Consider the following 17,904-nt stretch of genomic DNA (forward strand, 5'->3'; position numbering starts at 1 on the left):
CATGGATTCAGCACTACTGGAAGTGCTCTTCACTTTCTGCCTCCATTCTACAGAAATCCAAAGAAACAGGCTCTCAGACAAAGCACAATTTATTCAGCAACAAGAAACAATTATAGCCATCCCACACAGACTCCGAGATCAGGCTGGAGGAGACATGTGGCTGCAGAACACATGTGAACTGGCCACAGGATCACTCCCTCTGAAGAAGAGGCCAGCCTTTGCTGTTGTCTAAAATGGCTGCTCTTTGGAAAACAGAAAATCCAGGTCAGGAAAAAGCAGGGTTAGGTTCATTCATGACACAGAGAGGAAGCGTCACCCAGAAAGGCTGAAATTGCATGCTTTGGGGGTTTTCAGGAAATATTCACCTCAGTGTTGGGTTCATAACTTTTGAAATGAAGGTAAAGTGGTATATTGACATATTAGAAAAGAACAGAAGGAATGGTCTGTCACATCTGATGACTGGAGGAGGAGAGAGTGGGACAGAGAACAATACAGCCTCTAAAACACCACCAGCTGCCTTGGTGCCTCCCTCTTGAACAGTGGCCCGCAACCTTCTTCAGGCTGCGGACCAGCAGTGGGGAGGGCAATCGTCTTTGAACTGACACTCTAGCCAATCAGGGAAGACTGCTTTGCTATCAGGCATGGAGAAAGGAGTTAATTCACAAAAAGCAGAAATCTGCACACTTCCTGATGGCAGGTTTTCAAATATCGAGGCTTATATCCACTTCTGGATATTGCGAGGGAAAGGTAGGGTCACTCTGGATCAATCAATAAATGTGGAAGATCAGAACATTAACATTTCTCTGAATCAAAGTATCTCTGCAAGTAACAAAGGATCACAGCATGAAGCTGGCTCAGCGGGTATTTCCCTAATTTGTTAGTTTTACTTTTTTTCTTTTTTTCTTTTCTTTTTTTTTTGGTTTTTACTTGCAGGGAAAATATCCAATAACAGGTTATCCCTGCAATACCATTCAGCCACTTAATGTCTCTGTAGGTGATATACAAAAGAGATCTTTATCTGCAGGTTGTCAGAGACACGCCCCCCAGCCCTTTACTTTTATGTATGTCTGTAAAATGTCATTGAGTCTCTTTCCAACCCCATAAGGTTTTCGAGACAAGGAATGTTCAGAGGTGGTTTGCCATTGACTGCCTCAGAATAGGGACCCTTGACTTCCTTGGTGATCTCTAAGTACTCCGCAGGAAGGACCCTGCTTAGCTTCCAAGATCTGATAAGACTGGGCTTTCCTTGGCCACACAGGTCCAGCCATTTTCTTAAAATTGATAAACATCCTACAGAGGGACAGGGGTGACTGGAATGTGGACGAACTACTGCATTGTACTTCGTTCTCAGTCAAGTAATTCATGGTCCTCTTGGAGGATTGTCCATAGTCTCCGAGGGGCTCGCTGTAGTGAGGTTGGAGGAAGAAGAATAAGAGTTGTTTTTTATACCCCGCTTTTCACTATCTTGAGGAGTCTCAAAGTGACTTACAATTGCCTTGCCTTCCTCTCCCCACAACAGACACCCTGTGTGGTAGGTAGGTTTGAGAGAGTTCTGACAAGACAGCTCTGTGAGAAGCCCAAGATCACCCAGCTGACTGGATATGGAAGAATCAATCTGCCCTCACCACCTTCTTTAACAATTTTATTGCTCTTATTTGATCAATTGCTTCCAGTAGATAAAAAAGCTGTGCTGGATCGGGACAATGGCCCATTCAGCAAAATAGTCTATCAGACAGTGGCCTAAATCCAATTGTTACCATGAAGTCCACCAGAAACCATTCCACTGGACCCCCAAACACTAGGAATGCAGAATATCCTTGCCCCAGATCAGCTGTGCCTTGTGGCTAACAGCCACTGGCAGACCTCTGCTCCATATTTTTATCCAATTTTTGTTCAACATTTTTAGGCACCCTCCGTACCTGCTGGTCCAGAGTTACGGGCTGGGTTGTCACCAGTATGTGGAAGACACCCAGATCTATCTCCTCATGGATGGCAACCCAGAATCCCCCCAGGATACATTTGCCTGATATGTGGAAGCTGTGACTGGATGGCTGGAGCAGAGTCACCTGAAATGCAACTCCCCCATGATGGAAGTCCTGTGGCTGGGTAGGAAGGCAACAGAGTAGGAAGCACACCTGCCAAACTTGGCAGGCTTAACATCTCTCCCTCAGCCAGGAATCTGGAGGTCATCTTGGATGCCTCATTATCAATGGAGTCCCAGGTCACAGGACTATCCCATATAACATTTTTCCATCTATGATCAAATCACACCCAGATTCGCCAAGAGTGATTTATAATCATAGAATCATAGAATCGTAGAGTAGGAAGGGACTTCATGGGTCATGTAGTACAACCCCCTGCATTATGCAGGACACTCACATCCCCATCGGTCATCCACTGTAACCTGCCACTACCTTGAATCTTCACAGAATCAGCCTCTCCATCAGATGGCTATCCAGCCTCTGTTTAAAAATTTCCAAAGATGGAGAACCCACCACCTCCCAAGGAAGCCTGTTCCACTGAGAAACCACTCTAACTGTCAGGAACTTCTTCCTGATTTTTAGACGGAATATCTTTTGAACTAATTTCACGCCATTGGTTCTGGTCCATCCCTCTGGGGCAAAAGAGAACAACTCTGCTCCATCCCCTATATGGCAGCCTTTTAAATACTTGAATGTGGCTATCAGATCCCCTCTCAGTCATCTGATAGCCATTTAAAGGTATTTAAGACAGTTTAATGTAAAAGGAAGTGCAATTCAGCTTGGATTTGTTCAAAAAGTGTCCAAATCAACTTTGATGATGTACTTTTTGGACTGCCTGAAATAAATCGCACATGCGTAGTCATGGCAGGGAAAATGGCTAGAGAGTTTGGAGACAGCAAGTCCCTAGGAGTGAACAGGTTGTCTTTTGTACAACCCTAGTAACAGAAGACCCTTTATTGCTTAGGTCTGCAAAGAGACTTAGGTCTGCAAAGCTATGTGTAGGTATCCATTAGCACATTGAGGTTTCCTTCTCAGACATGATAGATAACATAATAAAATATTGTGCTGCATGTCGAAATCAAATGTGTAAATTCCCTAACCTGCGTAGAAAAGAAATATTATTGATATATCCAGTAGAAGAAGAAGAAGAGTTGGTTCTTATATGCCGCTTTTCCCTACCCGAAGGAGGCTCAAAGCGGCTTACAGTCGCCTTCCCATTCCCCTCCCCACAACAGACACCCTGTGGGGTGGGTGAGGCTGAGAGAGACCTGATATCACTGCCCGGTCAGAGCAGTTTTATCAGTGCCGTGGCGGGCCCAAGGTCACCCAGCTGGCTGCATGTGGGGGAGTGCAGAATCGAACCCGGCATGCCAGATTAGAAGTCGGCACTCCTAACCACTACTCCAAACTGGCTCTCTTAATTTTAGAAAGGTAAAGCTATCTCCTGTGCAAGCACCGGGTCACGTCTGACCCTTGGGGTGATGCCCTCCAGCGTTTTCATGGCAGACTCAATACGGGGTGGTTTGCCAGTGCCTTCCCCAATCATTACCGTTTACCCCCCAGTAAGCTGGGTACTCATTTTACCGACCTCAGAATGATGGAAGGCTGAGTCAACCTTGAGCCGGCTGCTGGGATTGAACTCCCAGCCTCATGGGCAAAGCTTTCAGACGGCTGCCTTACCACCCTGCACCACAAGAGGCTCCAAATGGAGATAGCCCCCCCTTTTCTTCTCACATTAAAAGTTTTCTTTCAACTCTCAATATTTATTAGTAATTACCATTGTTTACCTTTGAAGTAAATATAGTTTACTAGAACCATTAGAGTATCTGGATCTAGTCCTTAGACTGCATGGGTGATTTTCTCATTAGATTTGTTCTTTACGTAATCATTGATATCGTCTTCTGTTGCTGCGGTGTTTTAAATTAATCGGAATGCCTTCAGCTTCATAAAAGGTTATGACATCATTCTGAAATTTAGGCTGCAATGGCAATGTTTCTTCTATGAAAAAGGCATTCCCAATGTTCATCTGTGTGACATTATTGGGTTGGTTAAGGATGTGGATTATTCTTTTAAATGCTCCATGGATCTCATTCTCTGCAATGTCTGACAGGTTGAAACCAAGTCCATTGAAGACCTGGTGACGGGTTTCATCTTTAGCACCCAGGGCTAGCAGGACTAAGGAAGTGGAGATGCTCAGGGGAGAGAAGAAAATATTTTTGGGAGCTGGATCGGAAGCGATGAATTTGTACAATCTGAATAAAAAATCAGCATTTATATTGATTATCTTTAGTCCAGTTGGTTCAGTTCTCTGTCTTTCTTCTGGAATCGTTTGGCACGAGGAGTAAATTTCTGTAAACTGTAAAATATAAAGGAATTTGAGATTATTATTCACCTGAAATTTGTTAAAGAGTTTTATTATTTTAGTTATCAAAACATTCTGAGTATCTTAGTATATGGATGAAATGGTTAGAAAAATAAAGAATGTTATAAATATTGCAAAACTTAAGAAAACAAAAGTATTTTATAATAAAGTTGAGGCTAATTTTGTGGAGTATAACCATTGGCCTTAATTTCAGTGTTTTTTTCGGTCAGAAGCTGAAGTACGAGGAGCCAAATTTAGAATCCATTTAAGTTGATTTAGAATCCATTATCCTCAGTGAGTTTTGAATTGTCCCACATATGGCTAATTTTAGAAACTCAGCCCTACATTCAATGCAAGGAATCTTTCATCTCCTTTAATCACAGAAATAACTGTTTGGGATAAGAATATCTTTTTGACTTTCTGACCATCAAAAGTAAATCCCAATTTCTACCTTGGCCAAGTTATCATGATACCATTTGATTCATCTATGCTATATTGTTCCGCATTTTGTTGTATCAACAGATAATAATAAAATGTTATGATCACCGTAGGAGTAATTTCTCTACTACCTTGATCTGAGATACTCTATCCCAAACATTGATCCATATGTAATAAAAAATCCTAAGTAAGAAATAAATTAAGTTTTAAATGTAGATGGATGTAGTTGTTTGCTTTAATCATCAAAGCCAACATACAGACATGAAGTACTTTGGAAAGAGCATGGACACGGGTTGTTCAAAGTAGCCAGTAATGCATAGCATACTCACAAAGTCTTCAGAAGAATTGTATTACCTCCTCCTATCCTATGATACTCCATTCTTAACCATTTACCTTGCATGTTTATACAGCCAGTGTGCCTTATTAACCATTAAGCTGAGCAAATATTGATTATGTATTTTTCCTAAATCTGCTTGACAGGTTTTTTGTACCAGCATATTGGACAGACGGTGAGAAAAGGGTACAAGTACTATAGATCAGCGGTCCCCAACCCCCGGTGTGGAGACCCGTATTGGTCCATAGATCAGTCAGTACCGGGCTGTGGCTCCTCCTCGTCCTCTTCCCCAGCTGCTACGTCAGGGGCAGCCCTGCCACCCTGCTGCTGGCTCACCTTTGATGCTCTCCAGCCACCGCTATGGCTGGGGCTGCCCCTCGGCGTGGCACTGAGCAGATGCTGCTGGCAGTGCCCCCCAGCAGGTGGTGGGAAGCCGATGGGAAAGCACGTGGAGCAGGAGCTCAGGTGACAACATCCCTCGGCAAAAGACTACCCCCCCCCCAGGCCTCAGTAAATTGTCAAGCGTTGACTGGTCCCCGGTGATAAAAAGGTTGGGGACCACTGCATAGATAACTTGGATAGCGAAATCATAGAATCGTAGAGTTGGAAGGGGCCATCTTGTTAGAATCCAAAATCATAGAGTTGCAATGCAGGATAAGCCCAAAGCACCCTAAAGCAGGGGTAGACAACATGTGTTCCTCCAGATGTCCATGGACTACAATTCCCATGAGCCCCTGCCAGCGTTTTCTGGCAGGGGCTCATGGGAATCGTAGTCCATGGACATCTGGAGGACCACACGTTGACTACCCCTGCCCTAAAGCATCCAAGATGTTCAACTGCCTACTCAATGTAGCAAGAGCCTAAAGCATCTAGAATAAGTATTTGTCCATCCACTCTTTGAAGACTGGCAGTGAGGGGGAGCTCACCATCTCCTTAGGTGGACTATTCCACTGTTGAACTCCTCTGACTGAAAATTCTTTTCCTGATATCTAGCTGATACCGTTCTATATGTAGATTAAACTGATTACAGTGGTTCCTGTCCTCTGCTGCCAAAAGGAACTGCTCCCTGCCCTCCTCCAAGTGTCAACCTTTCAAATACTTAAAGCGAGCATTCATGACCTCTCTCAACCTCCTCTTCTCCAGGCTGAGCATCCCCAAGTCCCAAGGGCTTGGATCTCATCACTCTCCACTGCACCCCCTCAATATTGTCCATGTTCTTTTTGAAATGAGAACTCCAGAACTGCACAGTACTCCAGGTGCGGTTTGATTAAGGTGTTATACATCTTGTGATTTTTTTTTTACAACTGCATCACACTGTCTGCTCATATGTACATGACAGGCCACAAGTACTTCAATATCTTGTTCACAAATACTGGTACCTAGAAGTTTATCTCTGCACTTCTCCTTATTGAATTGCATCTTTTTCTTATTTGCCCATTTTCCTAGCATGTACAGGTCTCATTGAACTTTATCTTCTGGGGTACTAACTACTCCTCCCAATTAGGTGTCATCTTTAAATTGAATGAGTGCCCCCTCCACCCCATCATCCACATCACTGATAAAATGTTGAAACATACTAGACCCAATACCACGCCATATGGACCCCACTGCTTACCTTCCTCTAATCTGATGCAACACCATTGACAAGTACTGTTGGGCTGTGGTTCTCCAACCGGTTCACGATCCACCCAACGATTAAAAAATCCAGTCTGCAGTCTTCCAGTTTACCCATCAGAGCATCATGGGAAACCCTGTCAAAAGCCTTACTGAAATCCAAGTAAACCACATTAAGTGAGTTTCTACAATCTAGTAAGTGCACCCCTTGGTCAACGAAGGAAACTAGGTTGGTCAAGCTGGACCTGTTGGAGAAAAATTCATGCTGACATTTCCAGGTTACTAAGTCTTTGTAATGCCTACTAATTCATATCTCTCTGTCTGCATAAATATATGTAGAATCCAGCAAAGTAAGTCTGTTGCATTTAAGATGATCAATAGAAAGAGACTGTGGACCAGTTTCTAACATATGAACTCAAGCAGGAGACTCTTGACCACATCCTGGAATTGTTCAGCCAATCAGAAGCAGAATCATTGAGCCTGGTGTCCCTGTTCCCAAGTCTGCCATCCTCTCCCAAAGGTTACCCTGGACAATGGTATCAGAAGCCACCAACACATCCAAGAGAATGAATAGAGAAGCACTGTACTTGGTGGTCTCTTTATGAAGATCACTGGCCAGGGTGACCAAGGCTGTTTCTCTCTCAAACCTAAACCTGAATCCAAATTAAAATAGGTCTGGAAATAAGAAGCTGAAAATGTGTTTAAAATTCTACAATTAACCCATGATATATTTTTAGGGTATGTTTCCAAGTAACGTTTTACCTTAATACAACTTCTAGATTCGAGTTTGGTGGATTTGACAAATTAATGGAGGCTTGGTCTTTCTATGGTAGGTAGCCAAGGTGGTTAAATGAATTTCTTTATTTAGAAACAAACAGACAAATGAAACTTCCATGTTCAAAGGCAGAGACATTTTCTGTGAAGGGACAGCAGGATGGTAGGATCTTGTCAATTGACTTAACCAGTGTCCAATATTGACTGTTAAATAGAGCAAACATGTATCATGAAAAGGACTGAGGGATCAAACTCTGAAGCTACACATTTGCTTCTGCAGTTTGCACAATGTTGTAAATGCATAGTTAATGTTATTTGAGGTTATCTGACTGCTTCCTAACCTGAAGGTCTCATACCATTAATTTTTCTCTCAGCCCAATGTGAGCCAATGAGACAACACTAGGTTTCCTAATACAGCAGTTTGTTTCTTCTGTTTCTCTTGAAAAATATGAAAGAGGGCTCTATATTTTAATTTTTTTTCTCATGACATCAAACCTCACAACCTGCTGCCCAATTATGCTACTATATAATAGATCCATTTCTTATTCTGTGTGTTTTCTGGGGAAGCAAAAGGACTGGACAGGCAAGAAAGATCAACTCCCGATGTCAGAAACCCAGAGAAGAGATTGCTTTTACCTTATGTTTTTGTATGTGTAAATAAATGTAAAGGTATCCCCTGTGCAAGCACCGAGTCATGTCTGACCCTTGGGGTGTCACCCTCTAGCGTTTTCATGGCAGACTCAATACAGGGTGGTTTGCCAGTGCCTTCCCCAGTCATTACCGTTTACCCCCCAGCAAGCTGGGTACTCATTTTACCGACCTTGGAAGGATGGAAGACTGAGTCAACCTTGAGCCGGCTGCTGGGATCGAACTCCCAGCCTCATGGGCAGAGCTTCAGACTGCATGTTGGCTGCCTTACCACCTGTGCCACAAGAGGCTCATGTGTATGTGTAAAGTACTATCAAATCAGATAGCTGAAATACAACTTTAACTTTTAATTAACAACACAAACTATTTACATTTTTTAAAATTACAGCACAATCAAATATTCTCTTAATCCCCTATTAGCCCTTCTCCTGCTAGCCGCTTCTCCTGCCGCATCTCACCAATCCATCCCAATTTCCCTATACAGATTGCCTTCTCTAAGTTCAGCCCCCTTTCAAGATGTTACAATTCAAAACCCCCTGGATGTATTGGTTCAAATTGATGTTGTTTGAATGAACTTATTAGCTTTAACATTAAGGTCAGTTTTCTGAGAGATCTGATCATTCCCATGAAGAAGACCCATGCGATTGAGATTTCCCTGTGTCATGCTTGACCTTTAGGTCAGAGTCCAGTGGCACCTTTAAGACCAACAAAGATTTATTCAAGGTGTAAGCTTTTGAGTGCAAGCACTCTTCCTCAGACTATGAGCTGACCATCATGACAGTAGCAAAAGTTAATTATAAGCAAAAGTTAATCCTGTTACATTAGTCATGATGGTCAGTTCATAGTCTGACGAAGAGTGGTTGCACTCGAAAGCTCACGCCTTAAATAAATCTTTGTTGGTCTTAAAGGTGTGCTGGACTCTGATTTTATTGTGCTACTTCAGACCAACTCGGCTACTCATTTGAATCTATCCTTAGAAAAGTCCTCATTCTACAAAGGCACCAGAATTTCATAAAAGATTTTCATGTAGAAATCCTTAGGTGATGGAAACAGGTGAGGATCTCACCCAGCATCAGCTAGTTGTGCAGGCTTTCTGTACTCTCTCAATCTAAATCTAAGTTTTGCAGCCATGACTGCCTGGGACTAGAAGTATTCAACATTGTTCTGCTGTTGCTTTGTACTTTCCATTTCAGGAGCAAGAAGAAGTTCTGCTTGACGGAACTGCAGATTACGTCTTTGAAGAGCTGTGTTTAATGTGTCCAAACAAAAGCATCAGTAACTGTAGCATGAAGGAAAAAGCCAATTTCAATGAAGTCTGAGCATATTCAATTGCTGTCGCCCCAGGATCCCCTCTCGGGAACAGGCAGGATTAGGTCTCATTCATATCACATATAGGAAAAGTCACCCAGAAAAGCTGCATTAGCATGTTTGGGGTTTCCAGGGAATATTTACTTCACTGCTGGGTTCATAACTTTTGCCATGAAGATAAAATGGTGCAGGGGCTCATTAGTAATCAGCATTAAGAATGGTTTGTTGCATTTGATGACTGGAGGAGTAAAAATTCTGCCAGAATAATATACAAATTCTAAAACAGTGACGGCGGCCGCCTCAGTGCCTCCCTCTTGAACATCCAGCTCTGCCTTGTGAACAGCCTGCAGGGGAAAAGCAAAATTTTGTTTAATAGTTATGCAATATTTACACGATTTCCGTCTTTCTAGGAAATAGAAGATGATAATGGTGAATATGCATTCTTTCTACAGCTGTGAGGATGTGATAATCACCATTCCCTTTCGTGGAAATTCCAATTAATGAATTTATTAATTAATGAAGCCCTACAGGCTTCATAGCACTGTCTCAGGGGGACCACAACAAGGGGGTAGCCTGATTGCTCAAGGAGGGGCCCAGATCTTAATTGCCCTGGACAGAGCCAAAGAGCCAAAGAGCTGGTAGAACTGCTCCGTTTTACAGGGTCTGCAGAACTGGGACAGTTCCATCAGAGACCTAGCTCTCCTGGGGACTCTTTCCACCAGGTCAGGGCCAGGACTGAAATGGTCCTGGCCCTGGTCAAGACTAGGTGCATTTTCCTCAGGCCAGGGACCTCTAACAAATTAGGACCCGCAAAGTGGAGCACCTTGTGGGGGGCATATGGGGGGCATCTTTTAAAAGTAAAAGATATAGCCAATGTGGCTCCAAACAATTCCCATACTTACTTTGGAAACCCTTAGATTTCGATGTCCAGTAATTCCAGACAGATCAGCACGGTCATCAAAGACATCATTTATACCTTGTTTCTTCATTAAATCTTTGACATCATAGGATCCAGAAATGGAAAATTTTGGAAGATACAATTGAATTTCCCTATTTAATAGCAAACAAATGACAAACATATGTACGTTGGGGAGATAATGTTCAGTGGGGAAAATATTTCAATTGTCTGAGTTACATAGAATTAGGGGTAATTTAGAACTTTTATTTTAGAATCATGGCTTCTTTGTTTGCTTATTGATTTAATTTCTTTATGATGGCGAGTAAGAAATAATAATAATAATAATAATAATAATAATAATAATAATAATAATAATAATAATAATAATAATAATATGCCAAGGTTGGAAGCCTTATTGAGTTGGAGCCTGGCAGAGGTGGTAGAGTCAAAACGTTGGAAAGGGTCAAAACGTTTTTCAGCAACCAGTAAGCTACGTGGGTTGGTTCCAAATGTCAACAAGACTGAGGGCCATTTCGCACGGCTTAAAAATAGCACAATGGTTGCTAATTGAAAACGCTACTAATTTGGCATAACCCACGACATCGTAGACAATCTGCAACACTCCTGAAACCGATCAGCAAAAAGCGCTTCGTTTTAGCGCTTTCAGGGGAATCCCAAAAAGTGGATTCACCCTCCGGAAAGCGTTACACTCCTGCAACCAATCTGCAACAATAGCGATAAAGACCTGTGCGTTAACATTGTTGCGGTTTCTTCAAAGTCCCTCCTCCTGAGCCTGTCCTCCAAACTTCCGGCGAAGCGATCGCCATTTTTTTCCCCCGAGCGAGTGGAGATCAACGCACCGGCGAGCCTCCGTTTAGCCAGTGAGGCTTCCCAGGATGCAGTCCCTCCTCAGAGCTGTTTAGTCACTAAGCACAAGAAGCCCGCAGAAGCCCATTTGCTAATGTATTTTCCCTTTATTTTTCACACTGTTTCGGCTGAAAATCGCGCCCATGAGGGGGGGGGGGAGGGGGGATTTTTTTTTTCCACTCGGAGGCAGCATGGCCACCATCAAATGACAGCTCAAACAGAGGCTTCCCCAGCTTCAGTCCCTCCCCTTCAGTCACTAAGCACACACATTTCACACATTCCATTCAGCCGAAAATCGGGCCGTGAGAGGGGGGGGGGATTTTTTTTTTTTCACTCGGAGATAGCGTGTTAACGATCAAACAACAGCTCAAACACCCCAGGCAGCTGGATGGGTCTCTCCATTGCAACGAATCTACCCAGATTCGTTACAATGGGTGTGTTTTTTTTTTAAAAAAAACCTTCCTTAAAGGGAAAGGGGCTGTTTGGGAGCATGCTAACGGCTGCCCATTGGCTGCTTGACGGCCAGGGGCGGGACGAGCTTGGAAATAGCGCTTCCTTTCTAGCGATTTCTGCCGAGACCGGAAGCCTGTGGGAAACGCTAAAAAACGCAACTGATTCCACTACAAAGCCAGGTATGCAAAACGACGAATTCCACTATTTTAAATGGCGATTTTTCATTCAGTGACCAATTTGCAACAAAGATCCCCGTGCGAAATGGCCCTGAATCTTCCAAAGAAAAGTGAAAAAGATGCGTGGTCATGCAGGAAAAATGGTTAGAGAGTTTGGAGATGGTAAGCCAGCTTGTTGCAGTGGTTAAGAACTGTGGCTTCTAATTTGGAGAGCCTGGTTTGATTCCCTGCTCTTCCCCTACATGCAGCCAGCTGGGTGACCTTGGGCTCGCCACGGCACTGATGAAGCTGTTCTGACGGAGCAGTAATATCAGGGCTCTCTCAGCCTCATCTCCCTCATAGAGTGTCTGTTGTGGGTGGAGGAAAGCAGCATATAAGAAGAAACTCTTCTTCTAACTTGGTAAGCTGCGTTCGATTCTGCACTCCCCCACATGCAGCCAGCTGGGTGACTTTGGGCTCTGGAAGAAACAACTCTTCTGCTGGCAGCATGTAGACTGGATGTCTGCCTTGTATGTTTATCTTTTGTGCAATTGTAGTGACTGCAGCCCCTTTATTGCTGTTGAGAAGTTGCACAACTCTGACCGTTTACACACTGGAGATTTCATGCCAGGCTACAGGCTGGAGTTTTAGTCGTGGCAGGTTGCCCCACCTCTTCCTGCACCCACATGGGGAGCATTTGGGCTGGTGCACCTCATCCACCCTCGATTTGTGCTCCTCCATGGGAGCTGGGGCAGAGAAATTCCAAGTGCATAAACGGTCTATGTGTATTCACCCATGAGCTCACTGAGGCATCTGTCTCACTGAAGACATCAGCTGCCATAGATAGTGTAATATGATATTCCACTGCATGTAAAAATTAAATGCAGCAAATTCCCCAAATGGTGCCTGGACAATAGAGATCATTGGTATATCCAGTATCTTAGTAGTAAAGAGAATGGATATATGTCCTGATTAATATAAATTGCTATTAGGTAAAAAAAAAATCATGGTTATTGTACTGTGAAGGATCTTGAGTGGATTTAAAACAAATACTTTTTAAAAATCCTGTATGGATGTATAAATAATGCAGCAGCCATTCTAAAAATAACAGAAAGTGAAAACTTACTCATGTTTCATAGTAGTTTTCCATTTGAGAAAAAGCTCTGTTGACAAGGCATCCCCCACAGCCTTCATTTTCCCTTGGTCCGGTAGTATAATCCAAGCTGAGTACTCTTCATTGTAAGGCACTCTGACCACCCAATAATGAAGGGAGTCATCATAGAGATAATCATAATAACCTTCACGGTACATCATGTTGACCTTCACCGTTGTGGTTGCATCAACAAAGAAATCTGTTTCCCTGGTCAATTCTGGGTCAAAAGGGTTTTTCCAGGGAGCTAAAGTGAAAAATAATAGATACATCGAGTAAGGTTAAAATGGATTCTCATGAATGCACCTTACTGCAAGATAGCTACATTCTTCATTGTAAGAGGACACAAGAAGAAGAAGAAGAAGAAGAAGAAGAAGAAGAAGAAGAAGAAGAAGAAGAAGAAGAAGAAGAAGAAGAAGAGTTGGTTATTATATGCTGCTTTTCTCTACCCAAAGGAGTCTCAAAGCGGCTTATATTCACCTTCCCATTCCTCTCCCCACAACAGACACCCTGTGAGGGAGGTGAGGCTGAGAGAGCCCTGATATTACTGCTCAGTCAGAACAGCTTTATCAGTGCTATGGGGAGCCCAAGGACACCCAGATGGCTGCATGTGGGGGAGTGCAGAATTGAACCTGCCCTAAAGGCAGGAGGCCAGGAATTCTCAGGTCCAAGTAAAGAAGGCATCATGTAAGACAGCCGAGTAACAAAACATGAATTGGCAAAAGTACTTGTGAATGAATCAACTCAACATGCAATCCAAAAGAAAGATTTATATCCTGTCAGACTGCTCAGTGATGCCTTCCTCAGTGGCCTGAGGATCATCAGAGGTCAATGGCTCTTCCACCAATGACACCTCCTGCCTTTTACCTGAGGAAGACTCTGTATTTCGAAGGAAGGCTGGGGAAGGAATTGATAGGACCCAAGCTGAAATGTCCTGCTGTAGAACTTAGCCATTCTGAACAACACAGCTAAATTTCATCACATTTCATCATTTTTACTCTGCAGCCAACCACCCCCTGCTCTAATTAAGAAGCATGGAAATTCAGGATGCCAGTGCAGGTCATTCTCCCTCTTTTGGTTTCCTTTCTGCTGTAATAATTTCCTTACAGCTCTCAGCCATGTCATTTGCTTGGCATATAGACAGTTCACCTCTCTCCTGCCATCAATATATATTAGTAATTACTATTGTTTACCTTTGAAATAAACATAGTTTACAAGAACCATTAGAGTATTTGGATCTAGTCCCTGAACTGCTTCAGTGATTTTCCCATTAGTTTTGTTCTTTACGTGATTATTGATATCGTCTTCTGCTGCTGCGCTGTTCTTGAAATTTGTTGGAATGCCTTCAGCTTCGTAAAAGGTTATGACATCATTCTGAAATTTAGGCTGCAATGGCAATGTTTCTTCCATGAACAAGGCATTCCCAATGTTCATCTGTGTGACATTATTGGGTTGGTTAAGCGTGTGGATTATTCGTTTAAATGCTCCATGGATCTCACTCTCTTCAATGTCTGATAGACTGAAACCAAGTCCATTGAAGATCTGGTGGTGGGTTTCATTTTTAGCACCCAGGGTCAGCAGGGCAAAGGCCGTGGTGATGCTCAAGGGAGAGAAAAAAACATTTTTGGGAACTGGATCTGAAGTTATGAGATTGTACAATCTGAATAAAAAATCAGCATTTATCTTGGATATCTTTAGTCTAGTTGGTTCGGTTCCCTGGCCTTCTTCCAGAGGCTGTTGCTGAGGTTCAGGTGGGTTTGGCTCTCCATTGTGCTCCAGCTCCTCATGATGTCCTGGGACATGATGGCAATGGACTTGAAGACCAGTTAGGAGCAAGGAGAGGCAGAGGGTGAACTTCATTGGAATTGTTAGTGGCATGAGAAGGAGTAAATTTCAGTAAGCTGTATAATGCAAAGGAATTTGTGATTAGAAAACATCCACAATTTGTTAAAGGGTTTTATTATTTTAATTATCAAAATATGTGCTTGAAAGGTTGAGAAAAATAAAGTTATACCTATTGCAAAGCTTAAAAGAATAAAAGAAAGTTCCAGTCCACTGGCACATTTTAAGACCTACATAGTTTTATTCAAGTACAAGTACAAATCTTATATCTTTTTTTTTTAAACCTTTGTGCCTTAAAGTTTCCACTGGACTCGCTTTGTTCTGCTGCTTCAGACCAATGCAGCTACTCATTTGAAATCTAAAATAACAAAACTATTTTACAATATAGTTGGAGCTTATTTGAAGAGCATTGCCATCTTCCTTCATGCAGCTTTATTATTATTTTTGGTCAGAAGTTTAAACCTGATGAGCACAAGTTAGAATCCATTAAAATCTACTGTCATCTGCCATGTGGTTTGAATTGCACCACAGAAACTCAGCCCTACATTCAATGAAAGAAATGTTTCATATTCTTTGAACCTAGAAAAAACTGTTTGGGATAAGAATATCTTCTTGACTTTCTGGGTAACAGAACTTTCTGTATTCTACCTTGGCTAAACTATCGTATGGTAAAAATTGTGTTACATTGTCTCATGGTTTACAGAATCTACAGAGTGGTAGAGATTTCTCTGTTACCTTGCTCTGAGATACTCTATCCCAAACTTTGATCCACATGTAATAAAACAGTCCAGTCAGTCTAACTAAGAAATAAATTAAATATTAAATGTAGATGAATCTAGCTGTTTGCTTTACACATCAGAGATGTTTCCAAGCATGCTAATGGAGTCTTAATGATTGTTATAGATCATGTTATTTCACTCCTACAGCAAGTGTATACATTTAACATTTATATAATATAATATAAAACATACTAAATATCATCAGACAACCTAAGTAAGTAAAGCAAGTAAATCAAAACAAACCTCTAATAGTCATTCAGTAACAAGAATCAAGACAGATCTAAATTTTTATTCAGTCCATGTGGTACTAATGATTTTAATGTGAAGGCCAGTCTCGCTAATTCCTGCAGTAATATTTTGTACATTAGTTCTATCGGATTTGTTGGGCTTATATATTGAAATAAAACAACATATGTGAAATCGCTAACTGTGTCAGATGCTTCCTGAAAAAGTTTAACTGGAGGTGCTTCCTCAATTGCGTTGTGTATTCTAGAACAGGGGTAGTCAACCTGTGGTCCTCCAGATGTCCATGGACTACAATTCCCATGAGCCCCTACCAGTGTTTGCTGGCAGGGGCTCATGGGAATTGTAGTCCATGGACATCTGGAGGACCGCAGGTTGACTACCCCTGTTCTAGAAGGTTGTTTAACCTTTAAGGAATGCTGGCATTATTCTATATAATGGAGCCCACATTTACACATTATTCAGTAGAGTGAATTATGTGAGTTACAATTACTAAACTGTTTAAGAATTAAAACAGCTCATTAAATTCCAGCTTACTTCTGGAATTTCTATTTTTTCAGTTCGTATAGTCAAAGAACAAATTCTGCAGTAGCCATATTTAAAACAACCCACTGTTTCTGAATGTTCAACATGTGGATTCAATGTCAGAGTGTGTAATTAAATCACCCTAATTGAAACTCACCTAACTCACCTAATACTGTCAATTTAATAATCTGTAATATGTAAGCAATAGAAATATCTCTAATGAGGCTGGAGTCTGTTTACAGTATGCCTTTTGTTCTCATTATTTTTGTTATCTTTAGCATAAAACTGGAGGGGTGAGTTTAAAAGTTATTGTTGAGATATACTTTTTAACAGAATGAAAACCGTGAGTTATTGAAACTTTTGAGAAAAAGAGAGGTTGAAACAGACATTTAAACCGAGGAGGTCCATCATCACATCTTTGACATTCAACCTTTATAAATTCAAAAATGTTATGTCTCTGTGTTTCTGCCTTCAAATCTACAAGGCCCAGAGATCTGAAAGAGATCCACCAAGGACTTTTTGTGTGTGCTGCTCAGACTGTGCAGAAGACCAGTTTACTTTGGTATCGTGATGCAAATCCTTTGTAAGACGAATATAATTCTGCACATGAATTCCTGTTCATTACTTTTTTCATGTTTATTCATACACTGATTTAGACCCTTGTTTTGTATACATCAGGGGACCTCAACCCCCGGTCTGCAGCCCGGTACCGGGCCGCAAAGGCCATGGTACTGGGCCGCCAGCGGCCGCACCTGCCTCCCCCCCCGCAGCGAGAGGGAGGGAAGAGGCAGGCATTGACACTGGCACGCCAGCGACGCAAACGCGCACGCGCGGAGCCGCCGCACATGCGTGTTTGCGCCCCCTGCTGGCAAAAATGCGCATGCGCGGCAGTTCCGCGCGTGCGCGTTAGCGCCACCTAGTGGCGAAAATGCATGTGTGCAGCGACTGCGCGTGCGTGTTTACATGAAGCTGCGGCGGCCGGGCCGCCGGCTCTCTCTTACCCTCAGAGGCGGTCCCCGACTACAAGAAGGTTGGGGACCGCTGGTATACATTGTTCAATAGTTGTCTTTCCCCTTTTGATGTTATAGCTTTACAGCAATTTACTCTTGTGATTTAGATTTATGACATATTGCTATGGTTCCCTTTAATTTACTTAGTTAATCATCAAAGTATTTTGGAAAGTGCATGAATATGACTTGATTGAAATAGCAAATAATGAATATCATACTCACAGAGTCTTCTGAAGAAATGTATCACAATCACCTATGATACTCCTTCCTTTTCCACTTATCTAGCATATTTATGTGGCCAGTGCCCTGTATTAACCATTAAGCTGAGCAAATATTGATTATGTGTGTTTTTTAAAACTCAACCTGTTTTTTCAGCTGAACCAGCATGTTGGAGAGATGGTAAAAAAGGGTACAAGTACTACATGCAACTTGGAAAGCTAAGTATATGTAGAATAAAACAAAGCATGTTGTGTTTAATATGATCAATGGAAAAAGACTGAAAGAGGACTCTATATTTTAAAA

The 17,904-nt window shown here is 42.2% G+C and overlaps 1 protein-coding gene across 1 annotated transcript; it reads right to left on the reverse strand.

The window, feature by feature from the left end:
* Positions 1-8,479: 8,479 nt before the first annotated feature.
* On the reverse strand, positions 8,480-17,685 carry LOC143830699 (kallistatin-like). The gene is made up of 5 exons (XM_077323567.1): positions 17,605-17,685; positions 14,177-14,884; positions 12,960-13,230; positions 10,363-10,510; positions 8,480-9,804 (listed from the first exon to the last, which is right to left on the reverse strand). Exons 2-5 carry the CDS (start codon positions 14,859-14,861, stop codon positions 9,601-9,603), a joined length of 1,308 nt encoding a protein of 435 aa, XP_077179682.1. The 5' UTR covers positions 14,862-14,884; positions 17,605-17,685; the 3' UTR covers positions 8,480-9,600.
* Between the last annotated feature and the right edge of the window lie 219 nt (positions 17,686-17,904).

The sequence above is a fragment of the Paroedura picta genome, chromosome 2, assembly GCF_049243985.1.
Source record: "Paroedura picta isolate Pp20150507F chromosome 2, Ppicta_v3.0, whole genome shotgun sequence".
NCBI lineage: Eukaryota > Metazoa > Chordata > Lepidosauria > Squamata > Gekkonidae > Paroedura > Paroedura picta.

Coding starts and splice junctions, on each gene's coding strand:
- LOC143830699 (XM_077323567.1), bottom strand. CDS start 14,861: ATGCCACTAACAATTCCAATGAAGTTCACCCTCTGCCTCTCCTTGCTC. Junction 13,231..14,176: donor AAACTATGTTTATTTCAAAG/GTAAACAATAGT, acceptor TTTTCACTTTAG/CTCCCTGGAAAAACCCTTTT. Junction 9,805..10,362: donor GAAATCTAAGGGTTTCCAAA/GTAAGTATGGGA, acceptor TTTCCCCTGCAG/GCTGTTCACAAGGCAGAGCT.